Below are 20,241 nucleotides of genomic sequence, written 5' to 3'. Positions count from 1 at the left end.
TGTTATATTTCACCTCAACAACTCTCTCTCTCTCTATAGGATGAATGTGTCACACAAATGTGCACCCATACAGTAAATGTCTTACATGATGTGGTGGTTAATTCAGCACCAAGCGTCCACTCACTTTCATTCATACAATTCTCCTCACTGACCGTTTTAAGAAGGCAGTTCACATATCCAGCAGCATTTATGAATTGGTCCCTACAGGCCTCAACTTCCTGCATGATCTCCATCACATTCAATCAAGTCCAATCAGCAACATTCTCTGCTTAATTAATGAGCTGTGTGAGCTAAGTGGTGGGTGGCAGGTATTACTAGGAATTAATTACAACACGGCTCAACAACGGTTTACTTTTCTATGTAAATGTCCTCTCTTTGAGTAAGAGCCAAATATCGATAAGCAATGTATCTTAAATGCTCTTGCTTTAGGACATCAGGTGGAGAAATTCAACGAAATGTCCTAAAAAATAAATACAATTTAATAATATTAATATTAACGTCTCACAGCTCTGGCCTAGCAACATGCAAATTTAACATCACAGACTGAAGACTAGACTGTTTCTTTAACGTTGATAATTTCATGCATTTGGCATAAAATAAGGCTATTTTTGCTGCTATATTAACTATACGCTATAACAGTGTCGTTATATTTATTTAGTATTGATTTTTCTGCTGTCTGTGACCAGTTAGAACAGGCTTGAACCCATTTCTGGGTATCGACTAACCAGTTGAGAATTAACGAACAAGAGAACTAAAGCAGTAGAAGTTTGTAATTCTGTCTAAGGCTGCTCATTATGAAAATCCTCACGTTTATGACACATTTCAGCATTGAAATGGTTTGAAACGCAGCCCTGAAACACAGAGAGCTTCACAACCGTCTGATGTTCTTACAGAAATATGACATCATCTAAGGGCCAGCGTCAGATTTTAGCAGGACTTTTCAAGAAAATGAACAGAGTCTACCTGCGCCACAGGAGTTTCAGGGATAAACTTTGTTCTGAAGCAAAGGTCTCGAGAGGCAGTCACAACTTTGCAAACAATATTTATGTCCTTCATTTGATTTATTTTTTTTTGGATGGCGTACCTCTCAAAGTGAATTCTCCTCTCAGAATATCTTCAGACGCAAGAGCAGACCACACAAGAGACTCAATTACTGATATGAAATTACGTTTTTGCACAGATATAAAGAAGTCAAAGAAACCCAAACTTTCTTTTGGAAAGCTGTGACATCTGCTCTACTTCCTGTCTGGAGATGCAGGTCAAGGAGACCTGTGAGTGTTTGTGTGCGAATGCAAACGAATGCGAACGAATGAACTACAGTTCATCATTCAAAAACAAGATTAGAAGATACTAGAATATTATAAAGAGAGAGAAAATACTTAAAACCCCTTGAATTTTAAGAGACAGACGAATAGATAGATAGATAGATAGATAGATAGATAGATAGATAGATAGATAGATAGATAGATAGATAGATAGATAGATAGATAGATAGATAGAGGAATGAAGCACTTTTTTTAATCACAGGTGTAGTTTCAGTGAAAGACAGAGCTGCTCATCTTCAATAAAGTGCACTGTTGGTCATCAATAAGGAAAACCAGCAAAATAATTTCAGTGTCATAGGAAAAATACAAATAAATAAGGCAGAGAAAAGCATTTGTGCATGGTAAATATTCTCCAGTTAGCCACTGGATATACATAAAATGACTCTGAAATAACTGGGCTGTTTAAATAATGTCACAACCGAAGGGCAAAAACCAAAACAACACCCTCACCCTCATGAGAGATTTACAGACCATTAAAGCCCAACAGAACGATACGCAGGCAGCACGAGTGTGTGTGAGATCTGCTGGAGTGTTTACAGAGACCCACGACACGAAATGTGTGTGTCTCATTAAGAGCTGAACACACACACACACACACACACACACACACACACACACAGTGCTTTAATGAACACATGATGAATGCAGACCTCACCTCTTTACAGCGCTGCTCAGGAGGAAGTTCACAATGAACAGCTTCAGCGGGAAACACTCACAAAAAGAGGCTTCCAAGGCCTGCTGAATCAGTTCTTTTGCTATTTTCTGGTCCTAGGTGGGATCAGAGTTAGAGTTTTGCTTGTGGTCTTGGTCTTAGGACTGAATCTGGCATGTGAACACGAGCACTTCTAGCTGGACAAGCCAATCAATGACTGCAACTGAGTGCAAATCAATATTGCAGCCAGTGTTTTCTTTCAAATGATGAACAATATAAAAATTCTGCCCAATACTAAGAAGTCAATAAATAAATAATATCGAATATCGAACAACCCAATGTAGACTGCTTCCAATAAACAGTTCTTTCAGTTCTGAAATTCAGCAGTTTTCTGCCTCAGTTTTGGAGCGCTCTGACTTCAGGTGATGAGGAAACAAGTGCATGTTAATAAATAAACGCCTACCACACTTTCAGTCAAAAAGCTAAAAGTCTGGCAGCAGGACAGAGTAATTAACCATCACTATGAAGCACACACACACTGGGGCTAATTATGCATTATTAGTGAAGCATGCTGGATAATTCCACATGGCACCGTTTGCTTTCTTCCTTCAGCTAAACTTTCACTGAATGTTTGGGAGATGAGGCGTGAGAACAGGTCTTTACAGACAGAGCCGTCACATTCCCAGGAAGGTAGGGAAGACTTGGGAATGCCGAGAGCTGTTTGGTGTCCTACTGGTCTCTGCAGTCGTATTCGCTTATGAAGCCGGAGACCTACAGAGACCTGCAGGCCGTCGATCCACCGCAGACGTTATGCTGCCTTCATAGTGCTCCTGGGAAATGCTTACTTACAAGATCGGAAACGAGAATTATGAGTGCAAGAGTTATAAAACATTTTATGAACTGAAAATAATTAGAGTAAAACTAAACCTAAATACTAGTACTAATAATATAACAGTCAAATAAATTATCCTGTGCATGTGTTAAAACACTCCCCTCCTGAAGATGGCGATGGAGAGTTAAAACGCTAATTCACTGGGTTTATGAATTGTTTCCTCTTTGGGATACAGTTTTAAAAGATTTAAAAGTCTGTGTAAACGCTATTAAAGTGTAAATAAAGATTTTAACTCTTTTAAAAGTTTTGTTTAGTTAGATGTAAATAACTTTCAATGACAACTACTCAACTGCTGTTTAAAATTTTAATTACTAAAATTGAAATATGAAAAATACATTTATAAAAAAAATCTAAGTGATTCTTATCTATATTTATTAAAACTAAAATAAAAAAAACATGAAAAAGTGAATCCTTGAATAAAATTACTAAAGCTAAAATCTAAAACAAAATACGTGCAAAATGCTCATGAACTAATTGCTTAAAATATGAAAAAAATTATAAATGTTTAAAAATATATTTAACACTTTTAGCTATTAAAATAGATAAAACTATAAAATATAATATAAAGATATAAATATAAAATAATATATAAAAATATATGTCAATGAACTAATGTTCATGAACTGATTAATTATAATTGATAAGATAAAAAACTATAAAATACAATTACTAAATATACATTTTTTTTAATTAAAAAAATATAATAAATATAAAATGTCAATGATTCTGACATATCCATAAAATACTCCAAACTGTCATAAACAAATTAATTGCTAAATCCAATTTCAACCAAAAATAAACATCCCACTTGTTCAGAATTTATATGTATTTTCCGTAAATATCAATGATCTTCCACCAGGCTTTTTTAATCAACACACACTTAACAAGGACAGTCATGGCTGATGTATATGATCATTTCAACCTGACTGGAAGGAGCCGGTGGGAATGTGTAGAGATGCTATATATAAACTCTCCCAGGGTTAAAATAACATATGACAGACCTCCATGTAAACAGTGTTGACCTGTATATATGTGTGTGTGGAGGTAGATGAGCTAACTGGGTGGTGTCATTGAGATATGACAGATATGCAGTAAATAAACCAGTTAAAAACCAGGCCAGATTATACTGCTCCTACTACAACATCCTGAACTATTCACACAAATCTAAAGAATTTCACTTACAATTACTAACACAAAGAGCACGTTCAGAATTCACATCAACTATTTCCCAAAGAACAAAATGATACAGTATGCAAAATGAGCTTGATTTCCAGTGTGGATTACAAATTATATTAAGCGCAGTTCTCTTTTTTTGACACTTGACTTAGAAAAACCAAAACTGAGTAATTAACTTGCTAAATAAAACCCAAATGTGTTGTGATGCACTAAAAATATTTTTTATCGAAACACAGAAACCGAATTTAAAGTTTATTTTCATCGAAAAAGAAAAATAATATTTATTTAATAATCAATTACTTAATCGAATTTATTTAATCATTAGCAATCAAATAAATTGCATAGAAACACTATAAATTGCAAATATTTAGAAAGAATAATTAGAACAAATATATATATATATATATATATATATATATTTAGAGATCAGTGTGGCCAATATATACCTATAATTACTAAAGCTTATATAAACTTTAATTTTAATTATAGAAAAAAAATTCACTTTACCCAATATTCCTCAAACTTTGATAAAAAAAAATATATTTAGATTTTTACAAATATAATAAATAATTAATTGTTCATAAATGCATTTAATGATAGCAAATGTAATTCAAAAACAATGCTAAAATGCATTTAAAATTCCATAAAATATATATTATAATATTTAGATTATTTAATAATATTATGTTAATGATGCTGTTATTGATTAAAATGATAAACCGGAGAAGTGCTAGTTAAAAATCACTCTCCAAAACCCATTTCAGCCAAAACAGAAACTGTAAAACTTGTCCGTGCATCACTGGTTGTGAGACATCAGTATGAATCTACAGCACCACAGAAAGCTAACTTCTCAGTTCATAAGCATCAGCTGTCTCTCCTGCCGTGTCACCCGTCTCTGACGTCATGTGAGTGAGCAGAGCGATACAGAGTGTGCCACAGACAGCTGGCATTCGACTGGCGCCATCCTGCTGCACACAGCTGTTTGGAAAGCTCTGATGTCTCACGCACTGCTGTGACCAGCACAATCCAGTGTCCAGTGATACGGAGCTAAAGATACACACACACACACACACACACACAACCCTACAGCAGCCCAGCACAGAAACTACACACACCGTTTCTGTTATATACAGTGAGTTTATAATGTCATAATTCCAAATGCATATGCTGCTTTGCTTACATGCATAATTTAACATAAAAACCGATACAACCATGGAAAACATCTTGAGTAAATAAATAAATGGGTTCCCATGTTTTCGACAAATTAATTTCCATAACTGTCCTGGAGCTGTGTTTTTACAGCATAAAGATTTCGCTAGATATTTAGACATAAGGGTGGCCAATATTACACTCGTATATGAAAAATACAATGTGAATATACCAACTGTAATGCGAAACATACTAAATACAATTAAAGAGTCTTTCTGTCCAATACTCATTCAAAACTCAAATTAGCTTAGATACTTTTTGTTTATATTTAATAATAATAATAATAATAATGATAATAATGGATTTTTAATAATAATAATAATAATAATGATAATAATGGATTTTTACCAATTTTACTTATGTAATGTGGCATTTAACAGTAAAAAAAAATGTTCTTTTTTTTATATAAAAAAATAATATTAAATATCCGTATGGCCAATATTATGTTCGCATAAATGTATAATTTAGTTTAATGATGGCAAAAAATACATATATTTTATAAATATATAATTGAAGATTGAGTTAATCTTGGGTAAAAGGATATATATATATATATATATCCTTTTACCCAAGATTAACTCAAACTTCAATTGAACATTTTATTATAATATTTAGAGTATTTTAATAAGTATTATTATTGTTATTTTACAATTGAATGGCAATTTGTACATTTTACCCAATAGTCAAATAAATAAAAATATAATATTTAGATTATTTTATTAATAAAATTGAATGCATAATTGTATGGTAATATTAGATCGGAGCATAATATGTATATTTACTACAGAAATTAGTGTTTAATTCTTCATTGACTCATGACTATTTCCCAGTCATCTGTGACTGTGGGAAACCTGACGTCCTCAGCAATCTTCTACTCTAACCAATGAAAACAAACCGCAAAACCTGATCCTGACATCAAGCCCAAACACACACGTCTCTGAAGTAAATAACAGCACGTGTCGTCACTCACCAGTCGTACCATCAGGAAGCTTCCTCAGCGACGACGTGATCGCATTTCCAGGAACACGAGGACTCTCCACATACTTGGGCTTTCGAACAGGTCCTTCAGAACAGAAAGAGAAACAAAGAGACGTGTGTTATCAGTCTTATGTGAGGGTAAAGAGCGGTGAACTCAGGCTGCCTACGCCAGCTGCAGCAGCAATCTCCACAGCTCTGGGAATGTAAACCACAGCAGGAAACCAGCGCTATTTAACTCTTAGGAGATGGGTGTGAGATCTCTGTGTGATAACGTGTGTTTCTCTCGCCAAATCTGGTTCTCTTGTGCATGCATAAATGAAAAAAAAAACTGTGCTTCCTCTACAAGGGTCTCAGACTCTATTTAAAGACATGAAATGGCATTCCCAAACAATTTGACTTATATAATATGAAACAGAGTAATACATGTGCATTTGGACTTTAGACGATTTTATTGATTAATAACTGACTGAATCATGAAGTTACATACCAGAATGGAGTCAGCTGATTAGAGAGGAAGGTTGGAAAAATAAACTACTGTTCAAAGGCTGCTATTATTTGATAAAAACTACAAGAAAAATTTTGAAATATCATTAAATTAAAGTTTTTTTATGCAAATATATTGTAAGATGTAATTTATTGCCGTGATCAAAGCTGCATTTTCAGCATCATTCAGTGTTCATTCTAATATTGCTTTAAAGAAACTGATACACTCCTTTCATGAGTTTTTGATTCATAGAAAGCAGGGGTTGAAACATAAAAATTCGTAAAACAAAAAAATTCAATAAAATCCCGGGACTGAACTTTTTTCTTGAAAAAGAAAAAGATTTTTCTTGAAACTACACTCAGACTACAGATTAAGAAAGGATATTTGAAACAGCAATAACAAGAAAGGTTAATCACTACAATATGGTGCAAACACATGTAACATTTAAGATGATTTTGATATCAAGTTTTGCTGGTTAGCTTTGTCCTTGACAGGATACAAGATGACCCAATCTAAAATAATGAATTTGTTTTGTTCAAAAGAAATAATGGTAAATTAAATACTAGAAAATTTATATAAAATAGGAAATATACAAAGACAATTTACTATAGAAAACTACAGTTCAGTTCAATTAACAACAACAAAAACATTTTGTATTATCTTTGAAAGTATTATCTTTCAAATTCTAATAAATAAACTAATACAAACAAAATGGTACAAATAAAGTGCAGCACATGCAAAGAATTCAATGAGTGTGGCAACTTTAACATTTGAAATGATACTTTGGTAAAGTTATCGCTTTCCTTATTCAAACTGATTTTGTTTATCATGAATATATGATTTGACCTGAAGAACGAAAGCTATATCATACACTTGGAAAATTATGAGTTTATCACACTCATATCTTAGACAAGGTGAGGAGCATTGTATGAGGTAAGTCAATATATTTTAATAATCATTTTCTGAGACCACATGCACAGATAAAAGAAGCACAATACAAACAGAAAGCATATTAAGAAAGTAAACTGGGTTAACCGCTGCCGCTAATAATTACAGCAACACTAATGTAATGTACTGTCCAAAACACTGCGTAAGAAAACCTCCTCAGGTTTGAGATAAAAGGCATCTGACACCCAAAAGGTCGTGCCATCCTGAAATTCCTCCTGGTTGAGCGGATAAAAGAAAGCGCCCCTCAAATCCTGCTCGACCCCAATAAAGCTTGTAGGTTTAAGTACGTTCCTCTGTTTATCGTGGAAAAACCCTGGTGAGATCAAAGACCCCGGCGGTCCGTGTAAGATCTGACCAAATAAAGTCATGGAGTAAAGAGCAGCCGCAGGCGACGGGAGCCCTTAAATCTAGCAGAGACATCCATCAGGCTTCATCTCCGCTCTGCACCTGCATTACTTTGACCTCCAGGAAGCAAACACAGCGCTCACAGATGACAAATGAAATGGCGATGTGCGTAAAGACAGACATAAATCAGAGATAGATGTCTTCAACTCATGAAGTGATTCAAGTGAAGGTATTAAAGTCAACATCAAATCATAACTGACACTATTTACTTTCTGCATGCACACACTTACTGTTCATACTGTGAAGATTGATGCAGTGAATAATCTTTTATCTAAATGCAATTACCTCATCATAAAATTTATTAATTATTCATTTATAATACATGCATAAAACCCAAAAGTGACTGAAGTTACCTAACACATTTTGGGGGTGTATTAGTGTAGAAAAACTAATTATCCTACTTTTACACACTAAAGTAAAGACTGAATTTTACTAGCAATATAGTAAACTACATAATTAAGATAATATTAAGGGAAATGTTAGGGGAAACTGTGCTTCCTGTGTAGCCTTTAAAGCATCTCTACTGACACACATACAGAGATTAATGTGTAAGTGTGTCCAGATCTCGACACACACACACACACACACACACACTCTTCCGCTTGCATAGGTATGTACACTGCCATCTATGGACACCTGCAGTGAAATGCAATCAAATGTTGAAAGGACGCACAACACATAAGTTAATTTTTGTACTAGTACTGTAATATGTGACCCTGGAGCACAAAACCAGTCTTATGTCGCTGGGGTATATTTTTAGCAATGCAACCATGAACTGGAAGTATCAGCTATGATCAGCTGTTTAGCTGAGCTTTTGATGTTGTCATGGAAAGGTCAGTTGTTTTGATCACATGACCTGCGTTCGCTTGCAGCATTCTGAAAAGTTGAGATGTTTTTTTTATCTCACTACGCCATGGCATAAGCGAGTGCCCAGACAAACATGCGTGTCGTTTCTTTTAAGAGCACGCGTCCAAACCACAGCCAGGTGGTCGCTGAATAAAACTCCTACAAATACCACGGACTCACGGAACAACGTCAGCAACTCTGCATTATTTAATCCTATGACCAGTGTTCGTAACAGCTGCCATTACTTAGCTATTTGCAGCTCCCTAAATACAATGGCAAGCTGTTTTATAGACGAAGCATTTGCGTTTTCCATTTTGACCAACAGACTTTCTTAGTCATAGTTGCACACACATATAGAGCAACGTGTTAACATTTTCAAAGTGTATGACAATATTTCAGCTAAGTCAATTAGTTAAACGATGCTTTCAAAACTTACCAGAGTAGGCTTCCAGCGCTCTGCTAGTGAGGGAGGGGCAGTGTGAATTGTAGCGTCTCCAGCAACACAGAGCTGCCTGTGGACGCCTGTCTGTAAATAATGCCGAGAAAAAACTATCGGCGAACACAGCAGCCACGTATCGGCCGATGCCGATACACGTAAAATCCTCAAAAATCGGCCCTATTTGGAAGGCCAAACAAAGTAGTTTCGCTTTCACAATGAATCACACAGTGAGTCCACGTAAAAAGAAACCTTTTTTAAACTGTTTAAATATAGAACTTTATTCAAGTTATAAAGCTCTATATATAATTAATATATAACTTCTTAAGTTATAATACAGGCTGTTATTGTTCTGGTCAATGTCTGTTTCTGATATCATACAAAAGTGTGCCCCCTATGAAAATAAATGCCTCTCCATTAAAGATTTTCTGGCAATGGCACTGCACTCATGTATTACCTTTCACATAATTCTTGTACAAGTTTTGGCTTCAGGGGAGAGAGAATAAATCCACACACACACATCTGTGATTAAAATGCATGAGTCTCATCTCTCTGGTGGAGAGCACAAACAGGTATTAACTCAGTCTGAGGTCCAACGGCTTACATCTCAGATGAATGCAAATAAAAAGCCAAAGAATATGAATGAGAAGAAGAATGAGAGAGGAAAAAAAACGAATCACTGATCACGGTCATACTGCTTTCTAAGATACCTTCTGCTGGAAACATCCAATCAAGAAGTCAATTCCACAATGCACTGCAATGATTGCAGAGAAAATGTATACACACACACACACACACCATACACAAAAATACGTACTTTAAATATAATGATTTTAAATAACATTAAAACATTTATTTTAATGTATTCAAATAGAAAGCAGTTATTTTAAATAGATAATATATTTTATATGTTTTCATTTAAAGGGCAGAACATTGAAGGGTACTTCCCATCCAATAAATTGCGATAAGCGATATGAAACAAAGTCTCAGTTTTTAAATTGTGTCCATTGTATTGCACTATTTAAAAAATAAATGCCATTTTGGCGCTGTTTAATGTGGAGTGGAAGATCGCTGTAGTGCCTCAGTTCAACAGATGCTGCAGTGTGAGGTGCACGTGAACTGATCATCTCCTCCACATTAATACTAGTTACAGCACAAAATAATCTTGATTAAACATCCGAAGGTAAGTTAAAAGAAAGAGGACAACTTTACAATCCGTATCCTGTCTCAGCTGTGCAAAGACATCAATATAACAATGTCATGTAACTTTTTATGACAGCCATCATTTAAATTATTATATAAACAAAAACTAACTGAATTAGAAATATTATAATGTAATTGTAACTTTATTATTTTAAAAACTTCACTGTGTAATTTTAACAGTTGTATGCTATAGCTTACAAATCAGTCAATTTTCAAATTCAATATTATAGTAATGTATTGCCAAAATTTGATAAATATCCAAAATAATCAATATTGAATCGAATCGGTCATCAAATCGAAAGCTTGGGAATTAGAATTGAATAGAATCGTGAAATGTGTGTCAAAACCCAGCCCTAATATATATGTGTATGTGTATATATATATATATATATATATATATATATATATATATATATATATATATATATATATATATATATATATATATATAAATATATATATAAATTAAATTAAAATTAAATTTATGCATTTAGCATACACTTTTATCCAAAGCGACTTACAGTGGATTCAGGCTATCAATTTTTACATATCATGTGTTCCCGGGGAATCGAACCCACAAACTTGTGCTTGCTTGCTTGCTAGCGCAATGCTCTACCAGTTAAGCTACAGGAACACTATATATATATATATATATATATATATATATATATATATATATATATATATATATATATATATATATATATATATATATATATATATATATATATATATATATATATATATATATATATATATATAATGTGTGTGTGTGTGTGTGTGTGAGAGTGTATATTAGGGCTGTGCGATTAATCGAAATCGAAATAAAATTGCGATTTGAGTGTGCATGATTTCTAAATCGCCTTATAGATTTTCTGTAGCCCTGACCTCCTGCAGTATGTTATCTGAACCAATCAGGATGCAGCGCACCTGAGTGGAGCGCGAGAGCAGAGCACTGAGAGCAGACTGGGCATATGCCTAACTCCAGGTTCACACACTCTGTCTGGGATGCGTAGCCTTTTTTTTTTTCGAGCCCATGTTAACGGAACAGAACGTTCACACTGCACACAGCAAAAAGACGAGAACAGAAAAGTTTATAAATAGAAAGGTGCAAAAAGATTTAATATCTTGCGCATGAGCACAGAGAGGGTTGTGAGTGCACAGGACACAGGTTGAGCGAGAGGAGACACGTTGTAAGGCAGCATATATCTGATCCTTATACAGTCTACGAACTGAGCACGCGCACCTGGTTTTGTTAACAGAGCAAATGAAATCTGGGTGCGAATCAGTGATGCGCGGGTTGATCCAAAATGAGCGGGTGCCTGCAGTTATGAGTCATTCAAAAATATTTTTAATGATATCCGGGTCGCGGCCGCATTTTTGAAATACATAGGCCTACACTTTATTGGCTGAATAACTGGCATGAAGATGACGCACGAGCTCAGTCTGCACGTAGAGACGGAGGCGGCGAAGAAGACTGCATGGGGAGCAACAGCGCTGTTTTTGGTCAAATATGATTTTGACGACTTCATTTAGTTTTGTTTTATAGAAAACTAGTTTTAAAAGATTTTCTTTTTGTATAAATTGTATCTTAATTTTGATAAATGTTTTATCAATCAGTTGCCCGTATTTAATAAATAAAAAGCAGATATATAGCCTAGCAGACAATGTAATAAGGTGCCGGCACGATCACTTGCATTGCATGTGAATTAAACTCAGCGTGTGCCTCACAGTCCGAGTTGCGGGCAGGTTAGTTGAAAACGTCGGTCGGGTGCAGGTTATTAATACATTGACCCGCGCATCACTGGTGCGAGTGGATAGATTCGCGCTTGCGCATTATTTTAATGTGCTTTTGCGTTACAATAATGCACTCTTGTTGCTGCTTCTGAACCGCTTACACATAACTTACTGTATACACACTGCACATGCATACAGAGACCCTTGGGAAATAAATATATTGGGCAAAACATATAACACCTGAGGCACCACTACAGTAAGCTAGAGATAAAGCTCTCATTGGTTTTCTTTTGGAAATATGTTTAAAATTTATAATGAATGCATTTATGACTGTAAAGCGTGTCTATGTTTGTCAAAATTGTGATTAAAATCGAAATCGCTAAATTTTTTAATATATTAAGAGATTTTCATCGCCTGCATCTTGACTTTTGTGCTCTACTCATGTGGGTAGATCCACAGACTTTAAAAGACATGGAGCAAAGTCAAAGACCTCATGACACGCTCACATTTGAGCCGTTCTCCCCAGACACAAGATCTTCTGTACAGACAACAAAAGCCATAGAAGAAAGACAGCGGCATGACAATACTGCTCTTTACTCTGAAATATCAGCCATCTATGAATCGCGTATTCAGACTGAAGTGACGTACACAGTTGGAAGTTCACTTTTGTGTAGTGAAATACTGAACAGAGGAAGCGGTCATCCAGATCTGCTCTGAGGATGTTTTATTGCATTGGCCGGTGATGTCACACCAACACCACCAATGCCAAAGTGAGCTCCAATCCAACATGTAATCAGCCAGATGAGTCTGGTTCTGCAGAACCTTCTGACCTCTGAAATGTTAAAAAATGTTCACTTGTGCGGCAGTTTAAGATGGTGTTTCTATAAAAGTGCATAAAATACATGATCGAATCTTGAGGACACGATTATTTGCAGATTTTTTTCATCAGCTTACTGCTGACTAAAAATTATTATTGTATAAATTAAAAAATAATTATTTATTAAATAATAATTATTTCTGATGTTTTTAAGCGCTGCTTTTGACATGGTTAACCACCAGATCCTCCTATCAACCCTACTGGCAAATGGCATCTCAGAAACCACACTTCAGTGGTTTGAGTCTTACTTATCAGATAGGTCCTTCAAAGTATCTTGGAGAGGTGAGTTGTCCAAGTCACAACATCTAACTACTGGGGTGCCTCAGGGCTCAGTTCTTGGACCACTTCTCTTCTCTGTCTACATGGCATCATTAGGTTCTGTCATTCAGAAACATGGCTTTTCATACCACTACTATGCTGATGACACTCAACTCTACCTCTCATTCCCACCCTGATGATCCGACGGTAGCTATTCGCATCTCAGCTTGTCTAACAGACATTTCTTGCTGGATGATGGACCATCACCTTCAACTCAACCTCGCCAAGACAGAACTGCTTGTGGTTCCAGCAAACCCATCGTTTAATCACAATTTCACGATCAAGTTAGGCACATCAACCATAACTCCTTCAAAAACAGCCAGAAGCCTTGGAGTTATGATTGATAATCAGCTGACTTTCTCAAACCGCATTGCTAAAACTGTCCGATCCTGCAGATTTGCTTTATTCAACATCAAGAAGATCAAGTCCTTTCTTTCGGAACATGCTGCACAACTCCTTGTTCAAGCTCTTGTTCTGTCCAGGCTGGACTATTGCAATGCTCTCATGGCAGGTCTTCAAGCCAGTTCTATCAAAGCTTTACAATTAATCCAGAATGTGGCAGCAAGATTAATTTTTAATGAGTCATAAAGAATAAGTCACACCTCTGGCTACCAATAGCTGCTTGCATAAAATTCAGGTCATTGATGTTTGCCTACAAAACTACCAGTGGCTCTGCACCCATTTACCTAAATGTATTACTTCAGACTTATGTGCCTCTAGAAGCTTGTGTTCTGCAAGTGAACATCGCTTGATTGTGCCAGCCCAAAGAAGCACAAAGTCACTTTTACGGACTTTTAAATTAAATGTTCCCTTCTGGTGAAATGACCTCTCCTACTCAATCCGAGCAGCTGAGTCCTTAGCCATCTTCAAGAATCGGCTTAAAACACATCTCTTCCATCTTTATTTGACCATCTAACTTTAGCACGCACTATACTAATTCTATTCTTAAAAAAATATTTCTAGTCTTTTTGTATTCTATTTTCTTTTAATGTATTTGTAACGATAATCCCTTTGTAATCATCGGGAAGAAGGAGGCGGGAACCGGCGCACAATCAAAACATAACTTTAATTATTCAAAATAAACACAAAACAGCACGTCAGCCCCTCACGGTGACTGACGCGCACAAATAAAAGCCAAAACATAAAATAATGTCCCAGGCCTGGTCCTCTCTCGTCCTTCACGGTCGTCACTCCAGTTTTATATCCTTCCATCTCCTACGTGGGACTCGATACTAGCGGTGGGGCTCAGGTGTAGCTCATCTTCAATCACTACACCTGGCCTCACTCCTTGTTCCCACGCCTCTCGGCCCCGCCCCACTCGCCACAGTATTATGCAATTGTGTGTGTGTGTGTGTGTGTGTGTATATAGGCCTCTTACACTAGCTTGCTCTATTCTTTTTCTATTCTATCAGTTTTCTTTTTATTTATTATATTATTTAAAAGCCCTTGCTACATGTACTGCGTTAACCTAACTGAGACTTGTTAAAAGACTTATATTTCATTGCTTTTTGTTGTTCTTGATTGCTTCCACTGTCCTCATTTGTAAGTCACTTTGGATAAAAGCATCTGCTAAATGAATAAATGTAAATGTAAATGATGTTCCATAAGTACCCCCTGCAGTCAGACAGCAGGGTTACATTTTCATTCATTCTGTCTGCCATTTTTATTCAGACCAATGTGTACCAAATCTTTGTTGTAAATCTTAACTGGCTGATGGAAAACAAGCTAGTTTGCATTCTAGAAATTACAACACTTCAGATAATAATGTAGCCTATGTAGAATTGTTCATGGACAGATTAAATGCCTATAATTTATCATTTTGATTCAGCCTTTTCTGTTTTTTTTATAAAATATTTTTTTAGACTGAAAAGTCTAAACTAAACAATGAAAAAAAGTGGGGTTTGACATTTTATAAAGCATTACTCCATAGACAACATGTAAAAAGTCACCCAACCTATATTTTTTGTTGAAGTAAAACTGATTTCATTGTGTGTGGGGACACGGTACCAGCACATTTTAATTATTTTTATTTAGTCAGTTATTTAAAGGGCTTTAAAAAAAAAAAAAAAGGAAAAAAAAGATGTTTTGTTTGTCATATTTTGATAAGAGAAAGTAAAAATGAAGAAACATTTAAAATATTTTACAAACAATTCATATTTTAATTGTAGCACCTGGAGACACAACGTAAATGTATATCCACTCAAAGTACAGAAATTATTTAAAATTCACAAATGTTCAATTAATTGTGATATTATGCTAAAAAGTAATATTACTGTCATCTTTAATACGTTTAAATTTTAGCCAATAAAAACACATAAATAGGACAGACAGACAGAAAAACAGATGGACGGACGGACAGACAGACAGATAGATATTTGTATAAAAATGATATAAAATACAAAATATCTGTCTGTGTGTGAGTGTGTGTGTGTGTGTCTGAAAATGTAAAACAGATAAATAATGCATGCACGAATTTAATTGTAGGAATGCGCTTCCTTATACATCTCTATAATGTACGTCTGTTTTAGTAATTGTGAGCCAGATGGTAATGCATTTCTGGATCTGTCTCAAAGTACACACGATAGCTGAACACATGCAAGACATGTTAAATGGACTAACAGCTAGACAGATGGTTTAAGTGTGAAAGTCACAGTGCCGGAAGGAGCTTGGGGTTTCAGAACTGAGACTAAGATTATTGCTGTTGATTACAGTATAGAGCAGTGAATACAACATTTCTGTGTCACATTCTTAAAAAAAAAACACAAACGGGAACAAAAAACGTCTTAAACATTTTGAATCAGATTTGCTTTAAAACAGCAAAACACGCTTTATTAATATAAACTGTAGCTGAAAAGTGTATCTTGAGGGACTAAACAAATCTTCAAGCAACCCGACATCTTGAGAGATACTTCATCTTCCATCTCTCTGAAGACCTTCTCAACATCTGCTAACACCATCCTCCTCCAACCATCCTCCTCCAACCATCCTCCTTTGCTGTTACTCAACATGGACCAGAAGGAAGAGTATTGCTGACCTTCAACACAAACTCTCCTCCAGCAGAGGTCAGTAAGGAGGCAAAGAGGATGATGTGGGACACATGTGGCTCTCTCCTGATGAAAGCAGCACATAATATGTGCAAGCCTCACATATATGGCTTTAATAGGAACAATTTGGGGAAATAGTGGTTTAGCTTAAAAGGAGGCCGCCACAGTTCAATGTTATTACTTGAGCTGTGCGGAAATGTGCTGCAGGACTGAGGTAATGAAGCTCTGAGTGCAACGCTGAAATCAGAGTCTATTTAAAAGCGTTTACGCTCTGACTTTGGCTGAACTCATATCACTGTACCTCCCAGTGAGTACAAGATAACAGAGGTTGAGTGCTTCATTGAGCTGCGGTTTCTGTGCAGTGTTTCTCACAGAACTGGAAAAAATGCTTTCAACTATCCACACTATTCTGACTGAGATCTATCTATGCAGATATGACAGGGTCATAATGCTTGTTTGAAGCAATATTTTGAGGCAGATGATAATTCTGCATGCATCAAAAATGGTAGTCTGGTGAACATGCAATGTATCATTTACTTTTACTCATTTAATCTCATTTACAAAACAATGATAAAAAATAATCTTGAATATAATTGACTAGTTCTTAATCATATAATCATAAGAGCAACCACAGTGCTTTAAACAATTAAATATATCTGCAATAAAATCAAATAAGTTTATTACACACACACACACACACACATATCAAAAAAAAAAGATGAATAAAAATGAACAATGGTTTATCTTTTTTCAAATCATAATTGAGATTGTAGATAGGGTGTCAATGGTCCATTTGAGAGATAGGTGGCGGTAATACACTTATAAGTCTGTGATCTGCCATAAAGCAGAAGAAGAAGCCTCAAAAGCTTGCTGCTGTGAAGCATGTTCACAAGAGTTGTGCACAGACTAATCGTTTTGTGTCTTTACACATCAATGTTTCGTCACGAGCCGCAGGGTTTTATATGGATTTGTCTGTGCATGTTTTTTTTACTCTCATAGATTTTGTTACCATTGCCATGCATTATATGACTGAGAGACTGCAATGACTGAAGCTAAAAATCATAATTTGTGTTCTACTGAAGAAACAAAGTCTCCTACAACTTTGATGCACTGGAGGTAAGAAGATAAATATCAAATTTAAATTTTTGGGTGAACTATCCCTTTAAAAGCATCCCACAATGCACCTGATGAAGTTAGTTAATTTCCAGAGCGAACAGAGCTCGACTCTAGACAAAGAAGCAGTTCAAATATAAGACAGACTTCATTTATGTCACTAAATAATTTCCTTTGTGTTATTTCACATTACTATTATTCTAACATGAGAAAAATAGTCATAAAAAGATAGATCTGAACATCCTCTCCCATAAATACACACACACACTCACGCGTGCAAACACACATAGACCCCCTACACACTAGTTTGCCTAGAATAGCTAACTTCATACAAGTACCTGTGCTTTTTGCGATGAGCTCATATCTTTTTTCTCTGTGGTCTGCAGTGACCACACACTGTCCACATGAAACTCATCAGCCGGCCTTTGATGCTCTTAATTACAAAAACCATTCCCAAAGATTCCCATTCGGTCATTATCATCCAGGGTTTTAGACAATAACTTGCACATTATCCATCATGTTATTACTTCCACAATCTAAACACAGGGGTGTCGGAGTATAAGGTTCATCAAGAACCTCATTTTGGTTATTTTTTAATTCCTCCCTGTGAGGATTTTCCCAGAAAGTCCTGTGGTTGAACAGATAAACAGTTTACATGATATAAACACTGACGTTATAATAGGAGATACAGTATAAGTCATGCATGACTAACGTGATTTGAGAGGATTATTATGGGTTAGGAGTAGGAGATATTTATTTTATTGCCATGTCAGCATCGAAGGCTATTCGTGGAAATATTATGGGTTAGAATGACAAAAATGTTCAGTTCATTTTTGTGAAAAGAATTCAGCTAACTTGAAAGAATCAATTATTATCTGAGCATTTTTCATCTATTTAAATTCCATCACTCAAAAACATTCAGCATAGCCTTTTTATTTGTAAGAAAATATTTTCTCTGTTTATGTATATGTATCGTTATATTGGTGAAAATATGCCACATTAAGAAGTTTGGGGTTAGTATACTTTACTTTTTTTTACATTATTAAAATAAGTCTCTGCTCACCAAGGCTGCATTACTTTGACAAAAACACAATAAAAAGTGACATTACAATATAAAATATCAGTTTTCTGTGTGAATATATTATTCAATATTATTTATTTATTTGACCAAACTGTATTTTCAGCATCATTCCTCCAGTCTTCAGTGTCACATGATCCTTCAGAAATCATCCTAATATACTGATTTACTGCTCTAGAAACATTTTTGATTATCATCCATGTCGAAAACAGTTATGCTGGCCAATATGTTTTGGAAACTTGATTCTCTGATGAATAGAAAGTTCAAAAGAACAGCATTTATTCGAAATAGAAATCTTGTGTCACGTTATGAACGTCTTTACTTATGCTTAAATCATTTAATGGATCCCTGCTTAATAAAAAATAAAACATTTTTTGCAAATCTGTAATACAAAGTAAAATTATTGAATATGATTTTTGCTTTAGCTCATTTAAAACTACATGCAACTGTCCCAACCAAAATTTTTGAGATTTGTGGATGTCAAAACAAACCCTCAGTCTGTAATAAATCCCTCCCTGAGGATCTGGTACTCCAGGGGGGATCTCATTTGGACATTTATCTTTCTTTAATTGTCAGACTAATAATGTGCAAAGGGTTAATTCATTCGAGCGTGTCGCCTGCTTCCGGTGCCTTCAAAGCCTCGATCTCCTTTTCAAAGAGAGCTGCTGAATCCACACACATGAGGAGCAGATGTGAGCGAGAGGCCAAAGTGACCAGTGAAAGGATTTCAATCCTCCAAAGACAAAACCAGAGACGAGCAGCAAACCCTTGAGGATCTCAGCTGCTCATAGCCTTGTCCTTAACACCTCAGACTGTGTTAACACACACACACGTGTTTGTATACACACACTTTAACTCAAACAACATACAAATGAACTTCAACATTAAATACAAAAAAAATAAAAAGTCAAAACTAAAATGAACAAGAAGGCACAGTAATAAAGCTGGATGAACTATTGAAAATGCAGAAACAGAAGAATACAAAAGTCTGCAACCTTAGTACCTCAATATGAACTCAAATTCCTTCAAGATTGTTATTTTTTATCACAATCAAGCACATTTTCCCACCAATTTTCATTATCATAGATATGTATAAAAAAAATTCATTACTGTGATACAAAAAAAAAAACCTATAATATATAAAGCTAATCTAATATAATAAATAGGTCTGAATACATCTATTTATATACTGTCTTTATGCCGATTTAAAAAATAATAATTGTAATAAAATTACTGTATTGCAGTAACAAGAATTGAATAACATGGAGAATATTGTTCATTACATAAAAGCTAAAAAGAAAAACCTGAATTCGGGAGAAAATAATTTCATAATGCAAAAAAAATTATAATACTAGATTCACCTTATAAAAAACTGATCTCATTAATAATTGCAACAACAGCTAAAATATATTATAATGCTTATCTATTTATTATTACACAGTAAAATATAACAAACTAAAACACGACAAAACAACAATTCCAGGTGTAACAAGGAATCTGCACATGTATGCATTTTATAA

The 20,241-nt window shown here is 35.1% G+C and overlaps 1 protein-coding gene across 3 annotated transcripts in view; it reads right to left on the bottom strand.

Annotated features, from left to right (window-relative positions):
- Positions 1–20,241, bottom strand: part of tanc1b (tetratricopeptide repeat, ankyrin repeat and coiled-coil containing 1b) — a 160,189-nt gene that overhangs the window by 86,679 nt on the left and 53,269 nt on the right. For 2 of the 3 annotated variants that reach the window (XM_026271137.1, XM_026271139.1), the window contains exon 4: positions 6,225–6,317. In XM_026271137.1, the coding sequence (XP_026126922.1) occupies positions 6,225–6,317 (93 nt within the window). The remainder of the gene's footprint in view (positions 1–6,224; positions 6,318–20,241) is intronic. The other variant, XM_026271138.1, reaches the window with a different exon arrangement.

The sequence above is a fragment of the Carassius auratus genome, chromosome 9 (genome assembly GCF_003368295.1).
Source record: "Carassius auratus strain Wakin chromosome 9, ASM336829v1, whole genome shotgun sequence".
Classification (NCBI taxonomy): domain Eukaryota; kingdom Metazoa; phylum Chordata; class Actinopteri; order Cypriniformes; family Cyprinidae; genus Carassius; species Carassius auratus.
The sequence above is the reverse complement of the archived record's forward strand: the minus strand, read 5'-3'. Positions and strand labels throughout refer to the sequence as shown.